Here is a 17,230-nt window from a genome sequence, read left to right as displayed (position 1 = left end):
TGGAAGAACTAATGATGATTCTTTAAATCGGACGATCGTCTCTCCCGCCTCTTGTATACGTACGAAGCTAAAACGGATACTGGGAAACAGAACCTTTGTTCTCCTGGAGTCTCAGAGACGTGGGTGCGCGATGCAGGTAGGACGCAGAATCGCGTATCTATACATTACACAAAGAAAGTAATTAAAGTTTTTAAGTACGCGCCATCGTAATTAGTTTCAAAGTATACTCGAGATATTGCCTCAAGTTGGGTAATCACGAGTCTGACAAATTTTACGAACGCAAAGAGAGACACAAAGATTAGTACAAACCGGAAAAAATCGTCCTAGAGCGATATCAAGTGTACGAGACGTATCTCGTGCGACTTGGTCGCGCATTAAGATAATATCGTCGCGACGTTGTTGTTCGATTATTTAATTTTAAATTATTAAATTATTGAATATATTAAAAAAACATACGTCACTTTACCATTCGATTTTACGATCAAGCGAAGAAAGAACGTGCTGAGTGTGCGATAGCATGTAACTTTATGGCTTATGTGTCGCGTGATATATTCAAAAATGACACGTATCCCCCGCAGCGGGGTGGGGCGAAGAGGGAGATGATCGCACACGGTTCGCGCACACGAGGGAAAGGGAGAGAAGGTAGATTCCCGAGTTTATGAGAAGAGAACCGTGGGTATATGTGTATATTTTGCGTAAAAAGCGAGGGTGGATCCGACGCTGATGAAGTAGGGGGACAGTCTTCGTCGTGGCGACAGCGTGGGGATAGGGAGGGCGGTAACGCGGGTATATATGCTCGATGCGGCCGAGACTAGCTACAGTTCAACAAGAAGCAAAATCGACGTAAGAGGAAGGATCGGGATACGACGCGCGATCATATCGAACTCGGAAGTCGATATCATCAGTGAAAGAGACTTATCAGTCAAAGAAATCCCCGCGAAAGATAGGAGGGGGGGGAGAAGAAAAGGCAACAAGTGTGTGACAGAATTCGGTGTCAGAATCGGTTGTAGACTCTTGTGACACAATTAGCGATTGACTCCGATTCCTGTTCGTTTCGCAAATTTGTCTGTGGTGCGCGCGAAGATGAATCTGTCAGTTGGCACGCCGATTCTGTGCGTCCTGCTCGCGGTCCTGCTGTCGGAAACGGTGCACGCCAGGCCGGGCGATTGGCTACTGAGGTACGGCTACTGAAGAGAATCTAATTAGATCGAGGACTTAAGGAGGGAATCTTGTCACGCGGTTCAAAATGCCGTGAGGCAATCCGTGAAATTATTGCGACACTCCCGCTTTCTCCCGATCGAGGTCCATATTCAACTTCGTCGATTCAACTTCGGCTTTAACGTCGCCAATTATTGTCAATCGATATCGTATCGATTCTAGTGTAAAATTGGATTTATTTGAAACAATACGAATTTAATCGAGTAACTTGAGTCAAAATCCCGCGCGATCGAATGTTCGATTAATTTAGTGCGGAGATATTGAACAATGCGAAAGATAAAGTGCGTTGTAATATAGCTCCGAATCCAACGATCTCGATTTCCACACGCGGACGAAGTGACCAACTTCCTTTCTGAAACCCTTGCATGCGACGATAACATGTTTACTGAACATATAGCTGAAGCTTTGGCGCACGGCTCTATCTGTGTCGCGTACGTTCGCAAGATTAGCGCGGCTATTGAGAGAGGCAATGGATTCTTTTTTCTCCCGAGATTAAAACTGGTCGCGGTTGTTGGCGACTATACGAGAATCGGGATTTTCGTCAAATAATTGGAAAAAAGTCCATCACGCGCGCCATCCCTAGAATTGTCCCTAACGAGAATAGTTTTAGTAACATGTCGATTTGTTGCAGTCGGCAGAAACGCCTTTCCGATCAAAGACTCGCTGAACTCGAGACACTTTTAGCGCTGCAAAATGTGAAGGGCGTAGTGGTTCCCGTAGGATTCGGAAAAGTAAACCCAGCTATGATGTAAGTTCACTTTCCAGTCTGTTTCGAACAATGATGATCTAATTAATTAATCTTTATATGTATCGTTCGTCTTATTAATTTTTCAAATGCACTCCTAAATGCTTACTCTTAAATGTATTTTAAGAGGACAAAAATATGCTACATACGCTGTTAAATATTCAAGGGCAAAATTTAAATTAATACCTTAAGTTAATTAACATTTTTAATTACCTATGTGTGTAAAAATTTATTATTTTAATATAGAACAGTATAATTTTAACTCCATTGTTTTAGTTAAATTAACGACATATTGAGTAGGTGCGGTTAAATATAATTTGTTGTTATATACTAAAAATTTAATAACAGTATCTATATAATTCTAGAATTAAAATTATCCGCGTTCGCTGAAATTCGCCAAATTTAATTACTGCGCTATTGTAACGCAGACAAGATTAAACGATAATCACGACGAAGTTAGTCGTATTACGATAAGAATTGTATCATTCATTCTATAATCAATTTTTCAAGTATGTCTCTAAGCACATGTGGAACTTTTTCTTAATCGCTTACATGTGGAATTTTTTCTTAAGCGCAATAAGACAAAAAGTCCTAAGATTAAAATCGTCCATCCGCTGAAATTTGTCAAACTTAATCACTGCGCTGTCGTAACGCCGACAAGATAAACGGTAATCACGAGAAAATTAGTCGTATAATGATAAATATAAATTTAAAAAAAGGCAAATAATGTTATTAATAGTTTTAAGATTAAAATCTTCCACTCGCTAAAATTCGCCAAATTTAACTCCTATATGATAAGAGTGCCCAGCTTTACATACATGCAAAAGCGACTTTTTAATCTGTGCACCCTTATGAAGTTCGAATTGAAAGCGCGGCTTTGCACATCTCTTTGCACATCTCTGCTCTTACATCATCATGAAAATAGTCCAAAAAGGATTCAAGTGGTTCAAAGGGTTGAAATGAGTAAAGAATAATTTTTTAAATATTTTTTAAAGCATTTCTTAAGCAGTTATTATTTAAAAAAAAATAAGAATGCTATGAATTGCGCATTTAACGATTAATTAATGCGCTATCGTAACGCAGACAAGATTAAATGGTAACCACGAAGAAATTAGTCATATTACGATAAAAATTATTTAAGAGAATTGGCTTTTTCGACATATTATATTGGCGTCTCCGACTTATTGTGTATAATTAATTTTATTAATTTTTTAAATATATTTTTAAGCTTTTTCTAATTGCTTACACGCGGTACTTCTTGTAATTGTAATTAAAAAAGGACCAAAAATATATAACTGATAGTTCCAGGGATAAGATCATCCGTTCTCAGATTTGCCAACTTTTGTCACGTGTGCCATCACGAGTAACACAAATTAAATCACGAGGAAATTAGTCATATCACGATAAGTGTGATACCGTCCTCTCTTCATTCTGGAAATCCTTTTCTCAAGTATATTACTGCTAGATAAGGCCGGTGCGAAGAGTACTCTTGATATTAAAATTCTTACTAAATCACAATAGTTGCATTTAATCTTTCTTTATCGCTGGTGATTCGAATTTTTAATAAACAGTAGATAAAACATTCAACATCGCTACAATGCCATTAGAGATTTCATCGGTCGCAGTTACACTTGTTGCTTCTTCCTCGAACCTTCAAATAGCTTGTATACCATACGTCAGCTAAAGAACTGCATAAAAAAGAGATTAAACAAGAAAAGAAAAAGCTATAACGATGTAAAAAGTGATTCGTCCGCAACCTGAAAAATTAATGCATGAAAAACAAGAGCTTTAAATATTCAATATTCTTGGAGAAATATATATATATATATATATATATTTCAAGTTGTGGAGAAGTGACACGACGGTACAAAGAGAAAAGTTTTTGGCTAGTATTAGTTTAGCAATAATCCCGTGTTCTTATCTTGTGACATCGATAGCGCGCGCGCTATCGATTTCAACAAAAAAAATTGAAAAGAGACAATGAATACGCCTACAAATTGTAATGCAACGACGCCCGCTGAATAACATAATTGCATCAGAACAGCCGAAGAAAGAGAACGAGAATGGAGAGAAGGAGAATAAGAAGTAGACGCGCGGCCCGTGACAAACGAAGACGGAAGAAGGCAACGACGGCAAATGGAACCTCTAACTAGGTTACTTCTTGTTGAATGTCTCGTGAATAAATTTCTATCCGGACGTTGTTCCCGCTCGTCGTTCTGTGAAAAGAAGCCCCTGTAAGCGTATCGCGATATCGTCACCGCTCCCGTCTCGTTATACCGCGCGTAAATTAATTGACGATCATTTATGACGATGTCAACGACGTGTCCAACGTCTTAATTAACACGGGACATCATGAATGTCGAGCGGCCGCGCTGTACATACACCCCCGATGATTGACAAGCCGGCGCTCGAAACCTGACTTCTTTCTTCGCACCTCAACCCATTATTACGTAATCGCACATGTAACGGCTGAAATATTCGAGAATAGTGGAATGCTAAATAATGTATGCAAATTAAATTAAATAGTTTCAAGGCTGCCCTGATAGAAATATTTTACTGAAATTCTTTCTCACTTGACCTCATTTCATTATTATTCCATAAGTTTCATGATACCTAACATAAAATAAATTTGTTATTACTTTTCAATAGTATAACTTAAATTTTCTTATATTTCACAGTATTACATTACATTTCATAAGAAAAATTATTATTTATTTTGAAATATATTTAGTAATTTTTCAATAATTTTTATTTCATTTTTCATCGATTTCATGTAGAATAACAATGAAATAGGATCAATTGAGAGAAAATTTTAATGAAATTTTATTATATTATCAGTAAAATATTTCCATCAGAGATGTGCCGTGAAAAAATTGGATGAAAAATGAAATATAAAATTCGTATAATAAAACATATTTAGTCTGTGATTTGTCCCGAACGATCGGCATGGCAGACGGCGAGTACGATACCCGAATTGATAGGAAATTTAAAAATACCTTGATCCACAAGCGCGATATTATACGGTCTTCTCGTTAATAATCGCCCATTATTCAGCGAGGCCTCTTTCCCGCGTATCTCGGCGACGATGTTATCAGTATGGGGCAATTAATTAAGCCTCGATAAACAAATTATGCTACGACAGATATTGCCGCTGCTTGTTGGCAGCCGCGTAATTTACGCGTCCTCGCGCGTAACACACCCGTTCGCCGGCGATAAAACTCGTCAGATATTATATATTACTTGGCAGATCTTAGGCGATTGCATGACTATTGCATGACGATTGCATGACTATTGCGTCGGCTGGCGTTATCGCTTCTTCTCCTTTCGGCACACGAACTCAGCGTGATCGCGCGATTTATCCGGAACGTAGCCGTTTCTATAAAGAGGACAGAGACTCAACATTGACGGAAATTCAAACGACTTTGTATTATTAAAGCGCATAAAAATATTTACATTATTTGTCAAAAATTAATAATAATATTAAATTTATTGAAGCGCAAGAGATAAGAAATGTTTTACATCAACCAAATCTTTTGTTAATTCGATAACAGTATTGAATATGACATACTTGTTTCGTTAATATCGTTGTTGAATTAACGAGATTATTTCCAATTGGAATGTGCTGTCAACTCTAATGCTGTTAACTCATTAAATCCTAGAAGACTTTTACGCTTTTCCGCTTTAAATTTTTCTAATTTGGGTCTTAATTAAAATTTTTATATCGCAATTGGTATCTAGGGGTAAAAAGAGTTGCTAGAAACCCCTGCCTTTTTACTGGCAAATATTTAACTAATACAGGGTGTCCCACGGAAAGTTGTTGAAATTAATTAGCTCTTATTCTGTAACGAGAAAAACAAAATTGCGTTTAACAGAAGACGTTTAGTTTTATTTATATTTTAGTTATATTTATTTATTAACTAATATATTTTATTATTGACTATTATTTGATTGTGCATTAATTACTGCGCGTGGCTCCGATTGCCTCTCTCACAATAAGATAAACTTTTTCTTCTGTCTTGAAGTCACTCATTTTTCGGCACACGTTCTTATTTTCGAAGAAGGTTTGAATAAAACAGAATAAAACTGCGAAGTTCCAGGTATAAGACTACAGACAATCTATCTAAGTCGTGGAGGGAAAAGGGACAAATTTAATTTTATTGTCAGCAACTTCCCGTGGGACACTCTGTAAAATAATTTCGTCTACCTTTTTGAGTAAAATGTTTTGTTATATAGATCACTCAAATAATAATTATATCGATTTATTCTACTCTGAAAAGAAAACAGAAACAAAATTATTTATTAGTTGAATATTTATCAGTAAATGGACAGGATTACTTATTTTTTTAAATTCCATTTACAATCTTTATATCTTTCTCTTTCAAATATCCCACCCCATCGCCGACTATATTTTTGCAAAGAGCAACTCTTTTTTTATCAATAAATACCAATTGCAATCTAAAAATTTCCGATTAGAATCCGATCTATACAAAAGATTTAAAACAGGAAAGCGCGTATTTCTTAAGGCTTAATGGATTAATGCAACATTATTTCTTTTCTGCGTATAAAATTAATAATAAAATCAATCATGATCAATTGATGATCCGTATTAAATGGATTGATTTTTTTCACACGCGTTTTACTATTGTGTTTGCAGAGGCCGTAAACGGAGATCCATTTCGGAAGATAATTTTCGAAAATTGCATCATCTTTTGCTGCTCATTGCTCAAGATGCGGAATCAACTGCGGACCAATCTGATCAGATTCGTCCTTTACCGTGGGTAAGTACCGAATAATATCATCGAGATCGATACGCGCATAATATACATATAATTTGCTTATCGCGTCCTTGCTTCGCACAAATGTCGCAGTTACCAACTTTCACGCGATAATAAACACATGGGACACATTATCGGACACTCTTCCTACATTCGCTCCATTTTCGGGCGCGGTGGGCGGTGGTCTCCTCCACGGTGAGAAATCGAGATCGTTTATCATGCGTGTATTTGAGCGATAATTTCACGACGAAGAAAGATTGGCCGGAGCCAGCGCGCAGCGGCGCGTGTCGCTGAATTCTAATGAACTGCAGGAGCGTATAATTAGCGTGCTGCCCGGCACGAAAGTTTCCGAGACGCGACGTGTGACGCTTCGTTGGTTCCTGTTCTCCTCGGTTTATCTACTTTCTTTTTTCCTGTTAGTTCACGTCGGACGACAAGTAAACGTACGACACGTACAAAACGCGACTACCACTTGCGTTTACATTTTGTAGGTGTGTACGTGCGAGATCTACTTACAATTAAATCTAACAAGCGAGAAAGGCTCGATGACGCTATATCGCGATAATACGTTTGCGAGAATCGCCTTCGTAATTGCGAATCTGTCGTCTCAAGAAGATCGGGACTAATTCGATTTTCCCTATTCTAATTACAGAAGGAGGATCCGCGGGAGGAACAAAGGGACTATCAGTTGATTTAATTCGGAGACTCGGTATCGCTCGAGAACGAGGCGAAAGTCAGGAAAGAGAGACGGAAGAGAGACAACGGGCGAGGAACGATAGTGCGAGAAAGAGAGGAAGACAAAAAGGAGGAAGTAGAATAACAATTAACAAAAATACACACATATCCACATACACATATACACATATACATATGTGCACGCATATTTAATTTGATCTCTCAGCCATGATCCGTCGACAACGCACTACTACGGACTAGCCTCCGTCCGAGCTTCCAATTTCTTTATAAACTTTCGCCTTAACGGAATGCTGGAGTGACGGCCAAACTTCCTCGATTTCGATAATGTCAACATTTCTAATTTTGTTTTTCCTGTATCTGTCTTTGTCTGACGAAATGATATCTGTCCTTGTTCGATTGCTGCGCAATCTCTCGCTACACGCAATACTACTCATCATATCAACCTCCATGTGCTTTTGCATATATAAAAGCACATATAACTTTTTTTCTAGACTTTTAGTTCTAATTGCACGATATTGTTCTTAAATGTTTTTTCTAAGAGTGCTGTAATCTCATTTTATATATATAAACTGCAGTATTTTTGTATTAAGCAAATATTGTCAGTGACAGCTCTATGTGCCGAAATTTTTAATTTTTTTTTGTTTTTAATGTAAACTTGACTGCAGCACCCTCCGTTTTTGTGCGTACTTTAATTCTGTAAAAAAGCTTTTTCAATTCCGTAAAGCCAATTCAAAGTTTCGTGTGTTCAAAAAAATGTCGGTAATTACTGGCCACTACAGCATCCCCTTAAGAAATAAGTAATTAACTATCGCGCGTAACGCGCGTAACATGCGGAGGACCTAAACGGCAACAGCGGGAGATAACGAAAGCGTATACGGCAAATTATCGTGCAAAGTGCTGCATCCTTAGGGGAGGAAAGCGGCACGATCGTGTCCAGACTGCGTTCTTTATTTAAGTATTCGAGACTTAACGAGAAAACAGTATTTTACATGTGAATGCCGTCTTAGTATTCGTGTGACATAATGTGACAATTCGCAAGATACGTTCTCGATAACGCGTCGGACGAATCTTTGCCTCCTCTCGCCGGCAAAATTTCGATTTTATTTAATTCTCGATTAAATGATTTCTTCAACTGTCGCCTTCATTATGCAAGGCGCTTGGATCTTCTCATATTCTCTAAAAGTCAAAGAGTGAAATATATCACTCACAACGAGTAAAATGCAAGTGTAACGGAAAAGTGTAAATTGAGCGTGTGCACTTCGAATGATTTGCCACTCTTAAGAAAGAGTAAAATTGCACTCCATTTTAGTGAAAGGGCACTTTTTATGAGAGTGCAGTAGATCAGTGTCCGCAAGAGTGAATTATGTCACTCCACAATTTTAAGTAAAAAATTTCACTCTGTTAGAGTCATTTATCAGCCAATCTTTAGTAAATCGTGATTCACTCTAGCTTTAGAGTGAGATCGTATCACTCCGATAGAGTAACGGCTCTAAAAATTTGAATTCCCGGATTTACTCAAATCAAAGTGACAACCTTTTCTTTTAAAGTGACTATCGCAATCCCTCTGTGGCAAAACCACTCTATGATATTTAGAGGTAAAGAAAGCGCGCAAGCTCATTCCGATCCGCTTTCGTTCGACCGCGTCGGATTCAGTCAATCGCTGCGTAAGTAACATGCAAAACGCTCAGATGGAAAATCTCGTGAGAAAGTGAAAAATCTCATTATAACCGGCTTTTCTCGTTCGCGTCGGTTTCTTCCGCGCAAGAGACGCGCAATCACGACAAACGCACGGTCATTCGGCCTTGAAGAGGAACATTTGCAGTTTCACTTTTCTAAAACGTCGACGTCTTACGGTGTCATGAATCTCAAATACCTCATAATAATTTTGCCGCTATTTGACTGAATCCAACGCGGAATCTTAGCGCGATGTAACCACGATCGATCGTGCTGTCTTTTAAATAGACATCTCGATTTATTCCTCCTCCGAGGAATAAATTGAGAACAGCGCAATTTTTTGTGATGCGATTACGAACGACGTTCGTTAAGAGACTCTTGCGAATTTACCTTGGCGAGTTTTGAACTAAGGCGATTATTTTTTCGCAGACGATTTACGTCGAAATTACGCGAAAGATCAGGATTAATGTTAATCGTAGATTTTAAAGCCCTTACGTCGCGATGCGAGAGGCATGTATTGCATTCCGGGCTTGGCCATGTACATTTATGTATTCTTATTTAGTTCTTTTTACAACGTTGATAGAATGATAGAGCGATAATTTACGTTATACTAGAGGAACGTACATCTGTTATGGTTAAAGCCCGAAACGTGGTCAATCCTAGAATTGACTAACCAATTCTGCCAAACGGTCAAGCATCTTGGTCAAAGTTTTATAGTAATTTGTTGATATGTGTGTATAAACAGTACACAAATAGGCGCGTGAGGGTCTGCGGTGGAGCCCCTTCCCCGCATAAAACTAATCAAACTCCCAGCCTGATACCTAACTGCTTTAATCAAGACGCTTGGTTATTCCTCAGGATTGACCAGTCATTCCACAGAATTGACCAGTCAATGCTAGAAATGCCCGCGTTTCGGGTTTTGACCATAAAATATCGATGGGATTCATCGCGATGGCGATGACGGTATCAAAAGATGCGGCCACAGAGTTTGACGCGATATCTGAGCTAATTCGAGCTCTAGGCAAATTTTATTTATTTTCTAAGTTTGATTTTTGGAGATTACGTTTAGATTATTGTTAGTATTAATTGGACTCGCTCTATGCCCTGCGAGTCCGCGTTCCTTACTACTTATTGTCATTTGTAATGCCCACTGTTTTAGTTGTATACGTATTTATTTATTTATTTATTTACCTATTTATTTATTTATTTATTTATTTTGTTCATTAGACATGATGCACGTGACTACGCGTGAATTTTAGGACGTGATTCTCGACTCTTGTATCGAGCACCGACATTCATTATCTTTTCTCATTTATTAATCACGTCGTTGGATTTGAACAAACATGTATACGCGATTGTGAATGCAATAAAAGGATTTAATCGATTATTCATGCAATTTATTCTCGTTTTTCATTGCATATCCCGTCCGCTTTCGCAGGCAGCATTCCACGGACGAAGTGCTATTCGAACATTAATTGTCATTCTAATTGTCAGTTTTGAAAACACAATGAGAGAGAGAGAGAGAGAGAGAGAGAGAGAGAGAGAGAGAGAGAGAGATGAACGTTGGATCGAAATACTTAATAAATTGTTAATTCTAGTTCTATAGATAGATTTTTTTTATTTTATATAGTTTGATGTTTGTGTGTGAATATTACTTTAATTATTGTTAGTATTAATTGGCCTTGTGCCCTGCAAGTCTATATTTTTTATCATTGATTATCATTTATAATGTTATTTGTATTATTTTATTTGTGTACATATTTATTTATTTATGTATTTATTTATTCATTGAATATAAATGATTATGCGTTTAGGCGTAAATTTTGCAAATCAATTTTTTTCAAAAAATTATCATGCTTCATGTTGCCTCAAGCAACATTTACGTTTTATTCTAGAAACAAATTTTATTTATTTTATTAAGTAGTTTTATTTACTTTTTGTAATATTGATTTTTGCAAATTATTTAGAATTAATAACTTTTTTTTTATTTAGAATTGTTATTAGACTCGCGTCCTTGTGAGTCCACATTTCTTCCCAGGTAGCAGAGTGACGTCAAATGACGTATTGATAACGTCTTAAGGGGATCCTAAAGCCGACTGTAATACCGGCTTTTTTTCTTAACACTAATCTTTTAAATGGCTTTATAGAAATGCAAAATTCTTGTCTAGAATTAAAGTACGCATCAAAATCTAGGTCATGGTGGTCGAATTTATATCGAAAACAAGAAAAAATTAATATTTTTGTTAATTTTTGGTATACGTGACGACAATATTTGCTTTGTACAAAAATATTCCACAATAAATATCCACAAAATTAGACCGGCATGACCTAGGGACAACATTTAAGAACAATATTGTGCAATTAGATTTAAGATTGAAAGCCTAGAAAAAAAGATTAGTTTAAATAAACTTTTATATGTGCAAAAGCACATTCAGGTTGATATTGCGTGTAGCGAGAGATGGCGCAGCAATCAAAACAAGGACAGATGCCTCTCGTTAGACAAGAACAGTATAGATATATGACATAGAAAACAGGATTAGAAATGTTGACATTACCGACGTCGAGGAAGTTCAGCCTTCACTTTAGGATCCCCTTAATGATGTCTCTAACGTTATATTAATAAAACATCATTAAGACGTCTTTAAACGTCATCTTGCTACCTGATCGGTTACTAGTTACTATTTATCTGATTTATCATTATTTATATAGTGCTTACTATTTGTAATATTTTACTTGTATACTTGTATATTTATTTATTTATTTACTTATTTATTTATTTATTAATTTATTAATTTATTATTAATATAAACTTTATTATTTATTGATATTAATATAAAATTTATTTATTTATTAATATAATAAGATATAAACGATTATGCGTTTAGACGTAAATTTTGCAAATAAATTTTTTTCAAAAAATTTGTTGCGTCGAGCACCGATATTTACTTTCATTCTAGACAAATTTATTTATTTTGTAAGTTGGATTTTTTGAAATTATTTGATATTGTTATTGTTATTGGATACTTGCCCTGTAGCTTGCAAGTTAAAGTCTCTGACTACACTTATACTGTTTATCATTTGTAGTGCCTATTATTTGTAATGTTTTACGTATTTATTTATTTATCTATTTATTTATTTATTTATTTATTTATTTATTTATTTATTTATTTATTTATTTATTTATTTATTTATTTATTTATTGGATATAAACAATTTTGCTTTTGAACGTGAATTTTGCGAATTGATTGCTTTCACAAAGTTATCGCTGCATCGAGCATCGACAATTACGTTCCTTTTTTCATCTACTAATCACGTCGTCAGATTACCTTAAACAAAATTAAATGCGTATACAATTGTAAATGCAATAAAAAGAATTAATCGATTATTTATGCAATTTATTCTCGTTTTTTTTTCATTGCGTATCCCGTTCACTTTTGCAAGCAGTGTCTCGTGGACGAAGCGCCGTTATTACCGATTGTCATTCTTCAATTTTGAAGACGCGATACGAGAGAAACGCTGCTGAAATTAAACCATCAAATTCGCGAAAAATTAGATTATAACTCCCTCTGCAAAGAGACAGCGGAATTATACCCTTTCTGTCGGTAAATATATATACAGAATTTCTCTCTCTCGCGTGTATATACGCAATCCTATGCGTTTGTTACGTCGTCATTATTGTATTTTGTTTTTACAAATTTTGTTATGCCAAAACGATGAAGGCCTTGCCGAATATAATTACAATAAAAATTTGCATGATGCTCGAAATTAAAATATCTATCGAAGACAGAATAAATTCTGAAGGAGTAGTTGAACTATATTTTTAATGCGAGAAAATGTGCTTTGTATACGACGATTTAATTCAAAATATTGACAAGATGCTTTTGTTCAGTTCGCAAATACTTCGCGTGCTAATCAAGAATTTCGAAATTTATTTAAAAAAAAAAACAAGTCCTCTTTGTAACCTGTCGGGGAGGGACCGTCGGGCTAATTATACTTTGTACTACTTGCAACGCGGGAAGGGGGCGGCGATACGCCACGTGATTCAACCGTGGTGCAATTTATATCTATTTTATTTTACGAAAGATTAATTTTTGTCGACTTGCAAAAAGTGATGAGTAAAGTCCATCGAGCGAAAGTTATACAAATTACTTGAAAATTCGCAAGAGTCATATTCCACTCGGATCGGTCCTAGTGCTCGAGCTCACTCGAGTAAACAAAAGAAAAATAGTAAACGTGAACGAATAACACAATCACAACGATATAAATAAATCTAGCGATCTAATTAATATATATAAGAATCCACACCATGAATAAAAACCTATAATACATACAGCAAAGAAAGGCTGCACAGACATATTGTAGAATAATTAAAAGATTGCAATGGCGCAAATTTGTTACGAAACATTGCGGCACTTATTGCTGCACGATTATAGCAACGTTAAAATGTCCACCTTTAGAAAGATTGCAACGAAATATTACAATATTGCGGTGTAAATTGTAATATTTGAAACAATGCAATGTTGGTGCAGCCATCTAGTTAACTAATATATAATGCTGCATACAAAATGTTTTTGTTTCTGATAGCTAAACATCGGACATGTAAAATAAAAAAAAGAACAAAAGTTTGCATAATGATTTCATATTCAAGACATATTATAAAGTTATACATAAATATAATCATGTATAACTTAACACTATTGTATTTGAAACATAAAACCATTTTAAACTTTTATTTGTATGAATAATTTTTTTGTTTACGTTTAACAACTTATACTGGTCCGCCATCTTGTTAATGATATGCTAGATCTGCTAGATCTAAGGCCGGTATTTATAATCTGATTTTATATTTAAGATCATCTCTTAAGTACAAGATTAATAAATAGCAATTTAGTACGATATTAAATACAAGAACGGACTATTAATTAATGGGCTATACGATTTATCATCTTAAGGTATTCCTTTCACGGAAGAGCGTATTTTGTAGGCGCTTAAGCAGGGCCTCAACAAACTCTTGTATATTGCATTAAACTTATATAAAATTAAGTTATAATTGATTATTATGTTTAATTATAAGAAAAAAGTGAAAATATTATGTGTATTTAGAAATTTTTCATTTTTCGGTAAATTTTACTGTCAGAACAATATGGCAACGCTGCTCTTTTCAGGGCGCCGATTGTAAAATGTGAAGCTGATAACCAAAGTGTCAATGTAAGTGTCAATTTTATTAATCAAAGAATATTGTGACATTTTCTTTTTATTAAAGAGAGATTTTATAATAATAATAAGTGATAAAAAACATAAAGTGAGGAGTAATGTGGGCAAAAATAAGGGACAATTTGTGAAAATAAAAATTGATAATAAACCGTACGTGATGAATTGAAGTGTGACATGAGCGTACGGCTTGCAGCGTTGCCAAATAACTCCTTGAAAGTCGCCATTAAAAATATTCATCTATATAAACCACATTTCAAGTCAACTTTTAACATAAATATTTTGTTTAAATATTCGGTGACTCTGTATTTTTATCGGCACTATCGAAAGTATAGAGTTTAGCAAATATGTGTGTAGCGCAGTTAATATTTAATATCTTAAATTATTTGATAAACAAATTATTACATTGAAATGTGGAAAATAGACTTTTTCGATAACGTCATATATAAAATATCGAATTTTCAAAGTCATAATTCTTCTTTATATGTTTGGTAATGTGGTTTCATTTTTTTCTAGCGTAAAGATATGCATTTTAACTTTCTCGTACAAAAAAATCAGTTAATTCTTAAGACTTTGGTGCGTCATGAAAAGAATACCTTAAACAGCTTTTATTTTTATCACGAATATAATTAAAAAGTAGTATAATATTATTATATTTTATTATAGTAAAATTATAGAATAATTTTGCAATGTTTCCGAGATTTTAATGTTATGCTGCTAAAACATCTTACTAACATTTTGCTAATCTACATTTCTACAATGTTGCCGCAATATAGCTGCAATGATTTGTCCTGTATGGGAAACTACTTGAAAATTTGCAGGATTATTAATTTATTCCACTCGGATCGAAATGTTAAAGTAAACAGAAGAAAAATCGTAAAAACAGGAAACGAGTAACGCAATCGCAATGATGTAAATAAATCTAGCTATCCCATCGCAATCCACACCATGAAACGCGACCGCCAAAGCTGGCGGCGTGATCTTGACTTTCGGTTAACACCCAACACAGTCACCCGATACTTATCTGGTAGATACGACGCATATTTAATAAACTTTTGCGTGGGCGGCGCGCATTTCGCAACGAGGGAATTATCCGGTCGACGATTAACAACATTGCGTTTTACCAAAATGTATAATCTGATCGCACTTCCGTCGATCGATCGCGCAATCGTTTTCTTCTTTTCACTGTTTTCTTCTTTTTCTTTTTTTTTTTATTCAACATAAATCTCCTTATTTTTCGTCGCAGCCATCGAATCAATGAAGCTTATCATAATGAGTTATGAAATTCACGTATCTTTTCGTACACTTCTTTCTTCTCTCGCGCGACTCTTATATATTGCGTTAGGCAAGAACGTTTTGTTGAACGTTTTCGTTGAGGCAGCTTTGCGCGGTTTCATTACCTTACGCTATGTCTTTTCAGCCTCAACACAGATTATTGTGCCAGGAAAAAGACGTGTTAAATTGAAAAATTGTATATTCAATTTTAAATATACATATATATATATATATATATATATATATATATACAAATACATTGTTTTAATTTCTATTTAAAGAAAAAACGCGTCGAATCGACGAAATGATATGATGTATGATGTATTTGCACGAAGCGTATCATCATTAGGCGCATATAATATTCTAAAGTTCGTCACGCGTATCATCCTTGCTTCCGTATACGTCTCGGGCGCGATAAAGTTTAATGATCGAGATATAATAAGTGATTAATGCCGGAAGTGAGAAATAAAAATGTAGAGTCGTAACATTCAGCGGGCAGTAGAACGATTTCGTAATGACATGTTACGCGATTCGCCTAATGGCGTCTAATTTGATGTACGTACAACGAAAGTTTGTGCGATAGGAGTAAAAATTTTAAAACGGCGACTAGGCGAATAGGCTCACTGGCGGGACTTCACAATGTTGCAATACAGAATGAGAGAGAGAAACGATAGAAACAATTAAAATTACATTCCCGTTAAATAATATAAAATATTTGAATTGAGAATTATCGCTACAAGCTAACCCGTTAGCTTGAAATCGTTATGATTTTTTTTCATAATATAATTTGGCCGATCGAGTGGTCATAAATGAGCACAATCGTATGGCGCATAAATTATATACATAATCTATGCACAATCAAAGTTTTATATCAAAATAAGGTCAGAAGTTCATTTTCTTGCCTCTACTTAAATTGCCAAAGTTGCGCTCGGTTTATTTCTCAATGAGAATTTAATGTCATGAGTTTTGCACGCGCGGCCAAATAAAGTTACGAAGAACGAGCGTTATGTACTTTGCCTTCTCGTTTTACCAAAAAAAAAGTTGATTATTGCGATGTAGGAGACGTAGAAGATGTACCAGACTGAACTGGAAAATCTGCGCTCGCTACGTAGGTTTTTCCAACGAAACGAAGGAAAATGCAATTCGTGGAGCGCGGGGCGATTTTTATATAGTGTAACATTCCAGCTAAAAATGTATATTACGAAAAAATGCGTTAAACGTAATAAAAAGAGAGAGAGAAAGAGAGGGGGAGAGAAAGAGAGAGAGAGAGAGAGAGAGAGAGAGAGAGAGAGAGAGAGAGAGAGAGAGAGAGAGAGAAACGAGATGTAGAAGACGAGTCGAAAGCGCGCAAACGCAACTCTTTTTGATCGTCGTAAATCGTCATTATTAATAACATATTTTGGAGAACGACGTTGAACGACACGAATCAACGGCGAATTTCGCCGCGATCGCGTAAAATTCTGCTCGGTGGAATCCTTGGAAGATCGCTCGAGGGTATCTAGAATACCCACGTATAGAATAAATCGGTTTGATGCAATTTATCAGAAGCGACCGAAAGGCGGGTGCAAAAGCGTCGGTGCCCCGCCACGTGAGGAGGGGGATAAGGATCCCTAACGTATATATGACGGTGACGTTC

The 17,230-nt window shown here is 35.7% G+C and overlaps 1 protein-coding gene across 1 annotated transcript; it reads left to right on the top strand.

Moving 5' to 3' along the window:
- Window positions 1-784: 784 nt before the first annotated feature.
- Window positions 785-10,493, top strand: LOC143901932 (uncharacterized). Its single transcript, XM_077414563.1, has 4 exons — window positions 785-1,178; window positions 1,850-1,966; window positions 6,618-6,741; window positions 7,391-10,493. Exons 1-4 carry the CDS (start codon window positions 1,084-1,086, stop codon window positions 7,433-7,435), a joined length of 381 nt encoding a protein of 126 aa, XP_077270689.1. The 5' UTR covers window positions 785-1,083; the 3' UTR covers window positions 7,436-10,493.
- The last annotated feature ends 6,737 nt before the right edge of the window (window positions 10,494-17,230 follow it).

Source organism: Temnothorax americanus, unplaced genomic scaffold (genome assembly GCF_048541705.1).
Source record: "Temnothorax americanus isolate GAGA-0224 unplaced genomic scaffold, ASM4854170v1 Scaffold37, whole genome shotgun sequence".
Taxonomy (NCBI): Eukaryota; Metazoa; Arthropoda; class Insecta; order Hymenoptera; family Formicidae; genus Temnothorax; species Temnothorax americanus.
Note: the sequence above shows the minus strand (reverse complement) of the source record. Positions and strands in the feature narration are given on the sequence as shown.

What these genes read in the sequence shown, in the direction of transcription:
- LOC143901932 (XM_077414563.1), top strand. Translation starts at nt 1,084, where the DNA reads ATGAATCTGTCAGTTGGCACGCCGATTCTGTGCGTCCTGCTCGCGGTC. An exon ending in CCGGGCGATTGGCTACTGAG is followed by an intron (nt 1,179 to 1,849) that starts GTACGGCTACTG and finishes GATTTGTTGCAG; the next exon opens with TCGGCAGAAACGCCTTTCCG. An exon ending in AGATTCGTCCTTTACCGTGG is followed by an intron (nt 6,742 to 7,390) that starts GTAAGTACCGAA and finishes TTCTAATTACAG; the next exon opens with AAGGAGGATCCGCGGGAGGA.